The following is a 13,546-nucleotide window of genomic DNA, read 5'->3' as shown; positions in this document are numbered from 1 at the left end:
TCCCCGCAAAGTAGTTTAAATGGTTAAAATTATATATTTTTTTAAAATGAAAGGGCCCCTCGGGCTGCCAGGGGAGCTGGAATTTGGAGGCAGGAGGGCAGTTGGGAAGCCGTAGGGGCCCTGACCAGAGGGGTAGTTGGCGAGGACAGATGGATGGGTGGATGGACGCTGGGGTTCTGGGGTGTAGACCTGGACTAATCAGGGCTGAGAGAGGAGTCCACGTTTGGACCCCTAGACCAGGGCCTGTGGGGCTGCGGCACGTGGGCGGATCCCCCAGGGCTGGACCAAAGGTGCCCTGAGACCCAGATGGAGGCACAGACGTGGGGGGGGGCTGCTCCAGAGCACAGGAGGCTGGGTGGGGAGGGGCCGTGGGGACCCCAGGGGGGCTCTTCTCTGGGTGCAGTCAGGGAGGGGGAGAGGAGCCACCCCAAATGCCACCCTCTGATGGGCCCAATGCCAGCCCCGTGTTTGTGTAAACTGCTGGACGCACCAGAGCCCTGTAGATTAGCCACATGGGGGAACCAGCCCCGAGCCAGGGTCACTTCCTCCTGCCTCAGACACCTAGTGCAGCCGGAAAGAAAGAGCCAAGTCGGAGAGCACCCCTCAGCCCGGGCCAGGCTCCTCCTCGGACCAGACCACGGCCAGGGGTGGGGGAAGTATAGACCTGCCCCGGGCACCATGCTCTAGAGTGACCTGAAAGTGCTCCAGGCAGCGTCCGGCTGGAGATGTCAAGGGGAGATTCCTGGGGTGGGGTGCAGAGGGACGGGCAGAGAGCACCATGGACAGATGGCGGGGGTCTTCAGGGAGACCGTGGTCAGAGCTCGCATGTGAAAGGTGATTTGGGGCAGTGGGGAACTGAGTTACAACAGGGGAGGGGACTGTGTGGTTGGGGGGCTGGAGCAGGTCACTCTGCGGGGGTGACCTTGGAGTTGAGCTCTGAATGATGATCAGAAGCCGCCGCTAACGTGCAGGGATCCTGGGGGAGCATCCAGGCTGAGGGAAGAGCCGAAAGACTCAGGTTCTGGAAGGTTCCAAGAGCAAGAGGGAAGAGGAAGCAGGGATTAGCAAGCCAGTGGCGCCAGCTCACCTGCAGCCTCGAGCGCCCAGGGGAAGGTTAGTGCTCGGATCTACGTCACCACATGATCCCCCAGCTCCGAGTGGCAGTGGGTATGGGGCAGGCAGGGAGACCAGGAGCTGGACGGGGACAGGATCCAGGTCTAGCAGGATGGTGCCCTAGTCCTGGGTGGTGGTGCTGGGGGGCCGGAAGTGGACAGGTGGGCCAGAGGCTTTGGAGACAGAGCCCACAGGACATGCGGGTGGAATTGGTAAGGGAGACGGCAGAGGGTGAGGAACCAAGGTTTGGGATTCATTCGACAAGTAATCCATCGCTGTGCACTGGGTCTCTTCTAAAATATGGGGATACGGTCATGAAGAAAATAATCCAGCGATCCCTGCCCCGCGGGGGAGTTCATCCACCGCTGGACAGTTACATTTGACAAAGACCTGAAGCAGCTGGCCATGGGGTAGCTTGGCAAAAGCTGCACGTGAACAAGAAAGAGCAAAGGCCCTGGGGCAAGGCCTGCTCAGAGAGAAATGGGGTCCGGAGCCGACAGGGCCGTGGCAGAGGCCTCGAATATGGGGTAAAAACAACAGCTAGATCCTGGATGGAAGTGAGAGATCTGGGATATATCAGCATGGAGCCCCCAAGGGACAGGCTGGGATAAGGGTGGGCTCTCGAGGAAGGAGCCAGGGTTCCCACCCTGGAGGGCCCTTTCCAGAGAATTCGGGTTTCTAGCAAGTTCTTGGCAAGACCGATGGCACTGAGGGGGGGCCGCCCCTGGAGAACTGGGCTGTCACTAGAGCAGGGAGCTGAGGGGGAATCTGGGTGTGCATCTGGAGAGCGTCCACTGGGGACGGAGCAGCGGGAGAGGTGAGACCACGGAGTGGTCACGGGGAGCAAGAATGGGTCAGAACCAAGCCTGCCTGGGGTGGGAGCGGCCACACCACACTCACCCCTCCCCAGTCCCTCAGGGAGCAGCACCCGCCTCCCGCCCGCCTGCCTGTCTCCAGCTTACCCCGAGGGTCCCCCAGAAGGAAAGAGGGGACTCGGGTGTCCCTGGTCCCTGATCTGTGGCGCCAGCCAGCTGGATTCTAATTAGCTACCAGAGCAGGAGAGACAGGAAGCTGGGGGCTGGGGAGGGGCCTGGATCCCTGCCAAGGCCAGGAGGCTGCGGGGCCCCCACCCGGAGGATACCCATTGCTCCCTCCTCGTGGGTGAGGCTGCCTCCTGGCAGAGATGGGCTGGGAGGGTCTGGGAATGCAGAAGGGGCTCCCCGGTAGGAAGCGCTTAGCACCTGTGACGAACCCATGAGCCACCAAGAAGCTTCCAGAGGGGAAGAGGGGAAGTCCATCTGGCCAGAGGCGCCTGGACCTGGTGGGGGCTGGAGGCAGGGACTGGGCAGCCTCCCACCCGGGGGCAGCTTCTGTCGGATACAGAAGGTCCAGGCAGGAGCTGGACCTGGCCTCTCTGGGCTGTGGGAGGGAAGCCCTCAGCCGACGGCAGGAGAGAAGGGGAGTGGCCCCAATACCCACTTCCTCTGGGGGACACCCCTGTCCCCTGTCTCACTCCCCCTGTCCTCCCCTAGGCTGGAGGGCCAGGCCGTGGTGCCCACCGGGTGATGCGGGGCGAGGTCCTTCACACAGGCCACTGAGAGCCCAGGACGTACCCCTGAACGCTGCCATGGCCCGCCTGGCTGCTGTGCTCTGGAGTCTCTGTGTCACCGCCGTCCTGGTCACCTCGGCCACCCAAGGTAGGTGCTGCTGGAGCCAGAAAGGGGTCGTGTCTCTCTGCAGCCAGGAAGGGCAGATGGCATTTGGAAACCTCTTCTGGCCACCTGGTAAAGAACCACAGCCCCACCCTGTGCCCAGGCCCCCCCAGCCTGGCCAGTGAAGATGGGTGACTTCATACCTTCCCCAGCTCCTCTGGGGGGTCCCCAGATCCCGCTGCATGCCCAGTCAGTCAGCCAGGCCAGGGCAACAGGGGCCGCCCCGCGGGGCTCCCTGGGATCAGGACACCCTTCCTGGGGGCGGCTGCTCGCCTCTCCCCCGCCCTCCAGTTCTCCCCACTGACCTCATCCACACAGCATCAGCTTCGGGTCTGGTGGCCTCCGCCGTCTCCACTCCTGGCACAGTGCCTGCCTTGGTCACAGCCCCNCTCCCCCTCCCCCTCCCTCCCTCTGATTACATCGCCGAGACTCTCCCAGGGAGGAAGGCTTAATTAAAGCGTGCCCGCTGACGTTTATTTAAAAACAACTAATTACCCAGCTCGGCCCTGTGCCGGCCAGGGATCCTGCACATGCCACAATTAGTGCCCCGAGCCTGCCCGCCCACCCTCGCCATTACTCAATTACTGTCCCCGTGGTGGCCCCGCAGGAGCAAGGGGCAAGGCCAGGAGGGAGGCCCAGGAAATGGGTGTCTGGCCTTGCCTTGTGCCCCTGCTTGCCCACCAGCCCTGTCTAAAGGGCACTGGCTGGAATCTGCTCCCCTGGACCCTCTGCCTAGTGGCCCTGTCCTTTGGAAAGCCACAGAGGTGGAAGGGACAGTGTCCAGTTGTGCCCCAGGGCCTTGACCCTGGGCTGGCCAGCTCCCCGGCACCCGCGTTCTCTGCCCATCTGGGTTCTGCCCGGCAGTCCCAGCTGGGCCAGGAGGGGCCGCCTCCACCCCCAGACCCATCTGAGCCAGCCCTCCACCCCCAGCCTCCCTCCCAGGGAGCTAAAATTAGACGAGGAAGCAGATGGTGCTCGAGGGGCACATGTAGAGCTTTCTCCCAAGGGGACTTAACTCACCCCAAAAAACCCCAGGGCCCAGCCCTCGCAACCCCTTGGAGGCCCCGCTGCCTCTCTGCAGGGGGCGCTCCTGGCTCCACTGCCCGATGCACAGACTTTGAGAAGCCCCTCGCTGCACCCACAGACGACGTCCCCATCAGCATCTGGGTCACCCCGTGCATTCACTTCCCTCTGCACCCTCAAACCCTGGGCGGGACCAGTGTCCAGGAAGGTGGCTGTCCCAGGCTGGCCGTGCTGTGTCCTCTGGCCCGCACAGTCTGAACCCTTCCCCTCCCCCTCCACACGCTGCTTGCACACACAGCACCCTGGTCCCTCTGAAGGTCCTGGGGAGGGGAATTGTTTCCACTGCTCCTGGTGGGGGAGGGCAGAGGCCCAGAGACTTGGGTGGCACGGGGCCACCGGCCAGGCAGCCAGGCAGCCGCTAAGCTAGGATTTCAAGACAGGCTGTTTGGATCCTGAGTCCAAGCTCTTGATCCCAGACCCAGCAGGATGTCACCCCACCTGCCCAAGGTATGCTCCTGTTCCCTCATCATCATGGTGACTGGGAGGGTTCCCAGGAAAACGGGCCCGTGGAGGACCAGCAGTGGCTGTCCAAACTTAAGCATGCCTCAGAACGACCTGGTGGGCACGGTGCCCCAAAGGCTCCTGCTCTCAAATTTTGAGACCCGCCCAGGGTGGGACTCCTGGGCCACAGCGTTCCTGGTTGGGAAGTGGCAAAGCCAGTCTCTGTGGTTCTTCCAGAAACCTGAGCACAGGCCTGTTCCCCCTGCTCTTCCTGAGACCCCGTCTGACACCAGCTGCAAGTCTGGGGACCCCCATACCACACTTAGGTCTGGTAGTTCACTAGAAGGGCTCACGGAACTCACCGGAACTCACCGGAAGCCCACACTGCAGACAGAGTCAGACCAGCCTAGGAAGAGGCCAGGAAAGTTCCATGCTTGGAGCTTGCAGTGTCCCTCCCAGGGGACTGTGGACAGCACTGATTCCCCAGTCACAGTGCGTGACAGTGTGCACAGTGTACTGCCGACCAGGGCAGCTTGGTGGAGCTTGGTGCTGGGTCTTTATTGGGGCTCCGTCATGTAGACGTGGCCAGCCGACACCGTGCCACCTGACCCCCAGCCCGAGTGGCATCGCAGTGGGCTCGTTTGCTAGGGCTGCTGGAACATGGCACCACATCCGCGTGGTCAGCAGCAGAAAGGCACGCTCGTAGCTCTGGAGGCCAGGATGAAGGGGTGGGCAGGGCTGGTTCCTCCCGAGGCCCCTGGCCCTGGCTTACGATGGCTGCCCTGTCCTGGGTCCTCACACAGTCTGCCTTGGGTCTCTGTGCCCAGATTCTCCTTTTTTATAAGGATCCCAGTAGTATCGGTTGGGCATGGGCCCACCCCAGTGGCCTCATTTTAATTCAATTACCACTGTAAAGACAGTCACGTTCTGTCACATTCTGAGGTCCTGGGGATTGGGACTTCAGCGGGTGAATATGGGAGGTGGGGGACACAAATCAGCCCATAACAGCAAAACTCACCCCCTGGCCCCCGGCCCCAGGACAACTGGTGCTTCCTATCCATCTGGGTAGGCTCCAGGGACCTGGAGGGCATGGCCATGGCTTTGGGGCCAGGTTCTCCCCCCGGGGCCGGTCCGCGAGGAGCACCTTCCCAGTGCCATCTCCAGGACACAGCAGAACTGGAGGTGGTGCCTCCCGGGGACGGGGACCGCAGGCCCCAGTGTGATGCAGCCCTGCCCCCCCACAGGCCTGAGCCGGGCCGGGCTCCCGTTCGGGCTGATGCGCCGGGAGCTGGCGTGCGAAGGCTACCCCATCGAGCTGCGGTGCCCGGGCAGCGACGTCATCATGGTGGAGAACGCCAACTACGGGCGCACTGACGACAAGATCTGCGATGCCGACCCTTTCCAGATGGAGAACGTGCAGTGCTACCTGCCGGACGCCTTCAAGATCATGTCGCAGAGGTGAGCGTCCCGCATCCCCACCACCACCCGCTGGGCACCGCCGTGGCCTCTCGCACTCACACCCTGTCTCCTGAGCACCTGCTAGGTGCTGGCCCTCCGCAGACAGCCAGTGAGACCTGCCCTGGCTCGGCGCGTTGGCCTGTCCCCCCCCCTCCACGGACCTACGCCCACGAACACGGGCTCAGGCCCCCACCACCCGCCGCCATCTCCAGAAGCTCCAGTTGCTGGGCAGATGGGAGCTTGCACAGGAAGCGCCAGGACAGGACAGGCTGGGACGTCCACGGAGCGGGGAGAGCCACGAGGAAGACCCCAGGGCAGGCAGGCTTCCCGGGGTGGACACCTGAGGCCCGCGTCGGGAGTGTGCGCGAGGGTGACTGCGGCAGGGTGCGGCCCTGTGTCTCCGAGCCTCTGTGTCTGTCACCTTGACGTGTGTCTGTGCGTGCTCGTGATCGTGTGAGTGTGCGTCTGGGGGTGACGGGGCCTGTGAGCAGGTGTGTGTGACTGTGCCCTGTGTCTGGGCTCATGTGTTTCAGCGCGTCTGTGCTGAGCCTGCCGGATCGCGCCTGTCGGCAGGTGGACGTGTGTCTGAACTGAATCCGTGTGACCGTGAGGGACCGTGTGTGTGTGTGTGTGTGTGTGTGTGTGTGTGTGTGTGGCGAGTGCATTCGTGTGTGGCTGGCAGGGTTTCTTTGAGTGTGCATTTTTGTGACTGGGGGTGTCCCAGGCGGGGGCACCATGTGAGCAAGACTGCACAAGCCACCCGGACCCATGCCAGTCCACCGTGGGCCAGAAGCTTTTCCTGTGACTCACACCAGAACCTCCCGCGACTCCCAGGCCACCTCTTCCCCGCGCCCCGGGAGCGCCCGCTCTCCTCACCGCCCTCGGGCTGCTGGTCACGGCGGCCGGCAGCCCCAGAGATCAGTCAGACCCCATCCCTCCCTGCCCAGCCCGCAGAGCCCCACCTCCCCTGCTGCCCCTCGCTGCTCCCCACTGGCCACCATCCCTGGCTACGGCCATGCCGCCCTGCTCCCCACGAGCACCAGGCAGCTTCCGACTCGGGGTCCCTCTGGGCTTTGCACTTGCTGTGCCCTCTGCCTGGAATGCTGTTCCCTGACACCCAAACAGCCCTCGCTGTCCCTGACTTGTGGCTTCCTTACCTAATGCCCTCAGCGAGGCTTGCTGAACCCCTCACCTGCAGTGCCCGCAGCCTCCCGCCCAGCCCTGGCCCCTGGCTCTGCCCGCCGTCCTGGCTTCCTCTGATATGTTGCCTCTGTGTGGCATTTCTGCTGCCTTCACTGGCTCTCCCCTGGGGACAGGAGAGTTTTTTTTGTCCATCGCTGCTGAGCCCATGGCCAGGTATACAGCAGGCACTCACTAAATGTTTGCCAAATGCCTGAGAGAATCCAGGGTCCACTCCAGGTCCTGTAGTCTAGGAGAACAGGGAGGGAGGGCCGGGCCAGCTCACTGGGGAAGAGTCATGGAGAGCCCCCAGGAGTGTCAGGAGGTGACAGGTGCAGTCAGGGGACTGGGGCAGATGGGCTGGCTGGAGCTGCCTCCATCCTTGCCACCACTCTGACCCTTCAGTCCTGCGCCTCCTCCCTTCCCGTGTCCTGACGCTGCCCGTCCAGCCTCCGGCCTTTGCTCCTCCTGGGGGTCCTCTCCCCCGCCCTCCAGTTCTCCCCACTGACCTCATCCACACAGCATCAGCTTCGGGTCTGGTGGCCTCCGCCGTCTCCACTCCTGGCACAGTGCCTGCCTTGGTCACAGCCCCTGGGGTCACTGGGGCCCAGGGAGCGTGGTGGGCCTCCTGAGCCACGTGTGGGGGATGCGGCGCCATCTCTGCATCTTACCTCAGCGCCCGGCCGGCTGCTCTGCTGTCAGAATCCACAAGCTCGTTGCATTAGTTAGGGTGATGGGTGGAGCTGCGCAGCTCTGGGAGACACCCCAGGACAGCTGACCTGAATGGTTCCTTGTTGGGAAGACCCCGCGCACCTGCTTCCCCCGTCCCGTGCCTCTACGCCCGGAGCCCAGCTCTGTACGGCACCCCTGCCCAGCCTCTCCTCGTCGCTTAGAACTTGGTCACGGGTCCCTCCGGTTCTAGAGGGGCCGGGGTAGGGAATCTTAGCTGGAAGTGCCAGGAGCACTTTGGTTTTTATCCTTTTAAGTAAGGCAGCGTGAGATTAACTATATTATGCATTTATTTGCTTAGTTTATTTTGGGGGTGGGAATTGAACCCAGGATATCGCATATGCCAGGCAGGCGCTCCAACACTGAACTACACCCCCAGCTCTCTTTATTTTTAGCTGATCAAAATCAACCATTTTGAGTGAACATATTCAATGACATTTAGTACATTCGCAGTGTTTGTATTTATCATAAGACTCTTAGCCCTTTCTCTACTTAGTTCCAGAACATTCCATCACCTCAAAAGGGACGTTCTATCACCTACACATTACTGTCACTCCCCTTCCCTCTTACCTTCCGCTCCTGACAGTGGAGCAGCTTCCTCTCCCCGTGGATTGGCCTTGTTCTGGACGGTCCATGTAAACAGGGTCACAGACTGTGTGGCCCTGGTGTCTGGCTTCTTTCACTCGGTATCGCTGCCGAATTTCCTCCTGGTCACAGCAGGGATCAGCATTTCCTTCCTTTGAATGGCTGAATAATATTCCATTGCCTGGATGGGCCACCTTTCATGCCTTGGTCCCTTGGTGGACGTTAAGTTGTCTCCCTCTTTTGGTGGATGTGGGTAGTGCAGCTGTGAGCGTGTCTCTAGGATTTGCTTGAACACCTGCTTTAGGCCCCCTGGGGTGCACACCTAGCAGGGGATTGCTGGGTGACAGGGAAACTCACCACTTTTGAGGCCAGTGTGATTGGACCCTCCCATTCCCTGTTCCTGCCCAGCCTCCCACCAAGACACTTAGCTCTTCCCGGTCACTGGTTAGGGACAGGACTGCAGGGAGAAACAGGGCTCCGTCTGCTCCACATTATCATGAAGCCTCTCGATTCCTTCCTGCCCAGCCTAGATCTGGCCTTCTCTACAGAATGGGGACTTTCTCTCTTAGGAAAGGGTACAGACGACAGTGAGAAACATCTTTGGTTGCTGTTGAACAGGTTTCCCTGAGAAGCCGGCAGGGCGGGGGCTGAGCGTCTCTGCTGGCTGTCCTGGCTCAGATCGTCCCAGGAGCACTGCCCGAGGGTGGGACGTGTTCATGAGTTGTGCTCGGCTACACAGCCACACACCGGGGCCCTTGGATGGCGAGCGTGCTTGCAGACCCGCTTCACGTGTGTTTCCCTTCCGTGAACGGCGCAGGGACTTTAACAGTTAATCTAGAGAAAAACTCCAAGGACGGAACAGAGCCAGAGCCAGGACGAGAGAGCTGAGGGGTGGCTCTGGGGTGACCCCTCCACCCCAGCCCTGAGCATGATGCTGAGGCTGAGAGGAGGCGCAGCGGGCGTGCTGGGGGCAGACAGCGCTCGCGGGGGCCTGCAGGCCTGGCCTCATTCCCCTGCACCTTCCTGACGTGAAGGTGTCCGTTCCTCTCCCGACCGGACCCCCACCCCAGGTCTGGCTGCTCCCCTCTAGCTCCTCCTCTCTCCTCCGCAGGTGCAACAACCGCACCCAGTGTGTGGTGGTCGCTGGTTCCGACGCCTTTCCTGACCCCTGTCCTGGGACCTACAAGTACCTGGAGGTGCAGTACGACTGTGTGCCCTACAGTGAGTCATCTTGTTCCTCACGCGAACGAACGTGGGCCCTTCCCCACGGAGCAGCAGCAAGGAGGTGCCCTCGCCAGCACGCGTGCGCACATCTGGGAGGGGTCAGGCACAGGGTGACAGCCAGCCTGCCCCTCCCTTCCCGCACATGCGCACCTCTCCTCGACACTCTCATCCACACTGTGCCTGCTCCCCCGCCCCACAGACCGCTCCTTTTTCAACCGTTACCCTGCCCCCTCACCCCACTGCTTCCTTGTCCCTCGCCTGTTGAAGCGCTCCTGTGCCTTCCTGGCACACTCTGTCACTCCTTTAACTTCTTGCCTCCCTCTTCACATCGCTTCCCTTTCCGACCTCCCTTATACACCTGCTCTTCCCTCTCACTCACCTCCCTTCCTCTTTCAACTTCCTGTCCTTTCTCATGTTCCCCCACATGCCCCAAGTCCTGCCCCTTCCCAGTCATGGAAGCTGGACTCTATCCCTAGAGACAGATTACCCTCTGAGACCTAGTGACAGAGCTGGTGTGAAGGGTGGGAGACCACTTTGACAGATTCCTATCTCCTGGTTGGTTTGCCCATTACAATGATAGCATTTCCTGTCTGCAAAGGAAGTGCTGCCATGTTGGATTGAGAGCTGCTCTCAGGAAGCCTGAGGAAGGGATCTGGGAAGCCAGGAGCCTGGCTTTCTTGCACCTGGATAAGGGGAGCAGACAAAGACAGGGTCTCTCCTCCTCAGCACCCCACCCTTAACATAACCCTCCTTTCCTGCCCTCTCTCTTCCCTCCCTCCTCCCCATCACCCTTCCTCTCTTCCTCCTCACCTGGCTTCACAGAGCCAACCTGGAGATAGGGTCTCCAGGCAGAGGGGGGAGGAGGCAGGGCCACCAGGGTGTCTGAGTGAGGGAGGGCAGGGGAGCAGGAGACCCTGTGACTCTCCCTCCTCTCCCCTCCCACCCTGGCCTTCCTACCCCCAAACCTTTGATTTCTCCTCGCAGGTGACACACGCCACTGAGGGAAAACTGGATCACTTATGTGCTTCCGTAACTTTCTTCTTTTAGTTCTCGCCCTTTCCTTTCAGCGCCAGAGGCCTTCAGCCACGTCTGAGGGGGATGTCCATCTGCTCCCTGAAGCCTCCCCACAGCACTGGGGACACCGCCCACCCCCGAGGCTGGGGCAGCAGGGTGGGAAGGGGGAGGCAGCAAGCGTAGAACAGGGGGGTGTCAGGTGGGCTCGAGGCTCAGCTGGGCTCTAGACTTTTCTGGCTCTGAAACCTGGAGCAAATGACTTAATTTCTCTGGGCCTCTACAGAAGGAGGCGTGAGTCCGGGAGATCGTGTGAGAAGCTCCTGGCCCCAGGCCGGCCACACGGTCCGCTCCCAGGAGCAGAGTTTTGAGTGCCGAGTGTAAGCTCCCCGAAGGCAGAGGCTTCGTCTTCACCCCCCAGCGCCCAGCCCTGTGCCTGGCTCCAGATGTGCTCAGTAATGGTACGACGCTCCCCCGCCAGCTGAGCCTCCTCATTCACCTGTGACTCTGGGGGAGGGGGTCAGCAGCTTCCCCAGTGCTTTGAGGAGTAGAGAGAATGTGGGAGTGAAGCCTCTGTGTGACCCAGGGCTACTGCTGACAGCTGTGTGGCCTGGACCCTGGGGTTTCACGTCACTAAGCCTCAGTTTCCTCATCTGTAGACAGGGTTTGTGAAGGACTGCCTGTGAGGCCCCCCACCGCATACTTCCTAGCACCTGACACGTGCTGGACACTGAGGCATAGTTTTGTTGTGACTCCTCATGACCTCGTACCAGTCACTCTTACTGCTATGGCAGTACAAATAGGAATAGCATCAGACGGTGAGCTCCTCCCGGAGCAGGCAAGATACAGGGCAGGGAGAGCTCCCCGGTCCAGGCAGAGTCCAAAGCAAGAAGAGGCCACTCAGGTACCGAGAAAAAGGGAGACCGCTACAGGGCCTGGTGAAAAGTGGGCTTAGAGATGTCCTGGAGCTCAGTGCCCGTGAGTGCGGTCCTGGGACACCACCCCCAGAGACCGGGATCCAGTGACAAGACACAGGGCAGGGGCAGCTGCCAGCCTGATGGGACCCCCTGGGTGTCCCGGGCAGGGCTGGCCACGCGTGCTCTGGGCAAGCAGAGCTGGTGGGCTGAGCTGAGCTAGCTGCCGGCCCCAGAAGAAGGGGGCTGGAGTTTAGGGGCACCAAGGCTAAGTGAGAAGCCAGGGGGGCTGGGAACTTGTCCCCAATCCTTCCCTGAGCACGTCCTGAGTGCCAGGCTCTGGGTGAGGCGCTGGGAAGGGAGTCCAACTCCGCTCCTGCTCAGGCCTTCAGAGGGGGCCAGGGACGCCGAGCCTGGCGGGGAGTAGCCTGGGCGCCTCGTGGCCCTGGGCGTCAGAGGCTGGGTGACTCCAGTGCTGGTGAGGGTGGGTCAGGGCTGGGTGGTAGGGGCTTCCACGGGGAGGGCACGCTGGATGTGTGAGGACCCCAGGCCACTGGACTAACGCTTGTTTTGCTTTGCAGCTGAGCACAGTCTAACCGTGCCCCTTCCTCCCCCAGGTGCCGCCCGCCCACCGAGGGCAGCGGGCAGGCGCGGAGTTCTGGGCTCCCGGGCCCTGGGTGGGCTGGGCAGAGAAGCTGAGCCTGGGGCTTGCCCCCAGGGGAGTGTGGGAGCGTGTCTGCCCCCCATGTCCTGCCCAGTCTGTGTCCTTCACCCCCGATTCTCTGCCCCTGTCTTGCCCACCCGGCCTCAGAGGCCTGGAGGCATCTGCCTGTCTGCCTCTCTGTCCTTCTGTGTCTGGCTCGGCCGCCCTCTCTCCGTGTTTGTTTCTGAGCTGTGAGGGTTGCGGGGAAGGCAGCTGGACTTGGGCGAGGCCTGTACTAAAGGGAAGGAGTTCAGCCTGTTCTCTTGGCTGGGAGGGGGTGCCCAGGCCCCAGGAAACACTGAACCCCTTACCCCACCGGGCCCCTGGTTCTAGCAGGAGGGCAGCAGGTGGGGTGGGAGGGGAGCCTCCTGGCCCCTCCACTCCCCAGTGCCCCCCAACCAGAGCCCACCTCCCAGCTGGGACTCTCCCCCCTGCCGCCTGCACTGGGTGCCTGCACTAGGTGCACTAGGGCTCTCTCCTCCAGCCTGCCTACACCCTGCCCTGTGTCTCTCTGTCTCTCCCCTCCCTGTGTCCTCCCGTCCTCTCTGACTGTCTCCCCAGCACCCTCTGGCCCCACTCTACCCCAGAGGAAGGGACTGGGGGGCGGGGGCTGAACTGGTGCTACTGAAGGGGTTGGGGAAGCAGGAGCGAGGAAGGACAGGAAAAGGGGGCGTGTGGCCAGAAAAGAAACAAAAGCAATTTAATCTCTTTTTTTTTTCTCTTTTTTCTTGCACATTTTTTTTTCAATTTGTTTTCTCTCTCTTCCGATGCTTAAAGTAGAAGTGGAGCAGAAAGGTAAACGCACTGTTGCCAATGCTAACCCCTAACTCACACTTTGTTCCACCCGTACCATACTCATGTGACCCGCCCCCTCCCGGCCCTTTCTTCTCCCCACCCCTACTCCGTCCAGTTGCTACCCCCTCCCCAGGGGGTCCTCCCGGTGGGGCCAGCCCTGGCCATCTCCACCCTCCAGATACCCGCGGCAGCTCCTCTCTGAGCTCGGGCAGGATCCTCTCTGCCTCCCTCTCTCTCTCTCTCCTGTCCCTCCTTCCTGGTCCCTGGCCTTTGCGGGGACCTGGCCTCTCTCACTTCTTTTGCCTCCCTCAGGAGAAGTGTGTAAGCATCCAGGGTAGGGGGGAGGGCTCCCTTCCCCAGCCCCCCACTGGGCACCGGGTGAACTCTCCCTCTCCTGTCTCTCTCTCCTTCTCTCCCCCTCCCCCTGGCACCTTCTGCAATGTGTTCCTGGTTCAGGGAGGTGGGCTGGGGGGGACACCTTGTTTTCCTCCTCTTTCTTGGGCTCCTGTGGCTTAAGATCTTCTGGTTGGCGTCTCGAGGCCCAGAGCTGTTGTGGAGCACGGAGCACCAGTCCTCCCGCCCCGTCCCACCCCGCCCTG

General features: G+C 61.6%; 1 protein-coding gene across 2 annotated transcripts in view; it reads left to right on the top strand.

Moving 5' to 3' along the window:
• Positions 1 to 2,645: 2,645 nt before the first annotated feature.
• The window catches only part of Adgrl1 (adhesion G protein-coupled receptor L1), a 26,654-nt gene continuing 15,753 nt past the window's right edge, over positions 2,646 to 13,546 (top strand). The window contains exons 1-4 of one of the 2 annotated variants that reach the window (XM_048795478.1): positions 2,646 to 2,810; positions 5,594 to 5,807; positions 9,412 to 9,521; positions 12,933 to 12,947. In XM_048795478.1, the coding sequence (XP_048651435.1) occupies positions 2,741 to 2,810; positions 5,594 to 5,807; positions 9,412 to 9,521; positions 12,933 to 12,947 (409 nt within the window). In that variant the 5' untranslated portion in view covers positions 2,646 to 2,740. The remainder of the gene's footprint in view (positions 2,811 to 5,593; positions 5,808 to 9,411; positions 9,522 to 12,932; positions 12,948 to 13,546) is intronic. The other variant, XM_015489139.2, reaches the window with a different exon arrangement.

The sequence above is a fragment of the Marmota marmota genome, unplaced genomic scaffold (assembly GCF_001458135.2).
Source record: "Marmota marmota marmota unplaced genomic scaffold, marMar, whole genome shotgun sequence".
Classification (NCBI taxonomy): domain Eukaryota; kingdom Metazoa; phylum Chordata; class Mammalia; order Rodentia; family Sciuridae; genus Marmota; species Marmota marmota.
The sequence above is the reverse complement of the archived record's forward strand: the minus strand, read 5'-3'. Positions and strand labels throughout refer to the sequence as shown.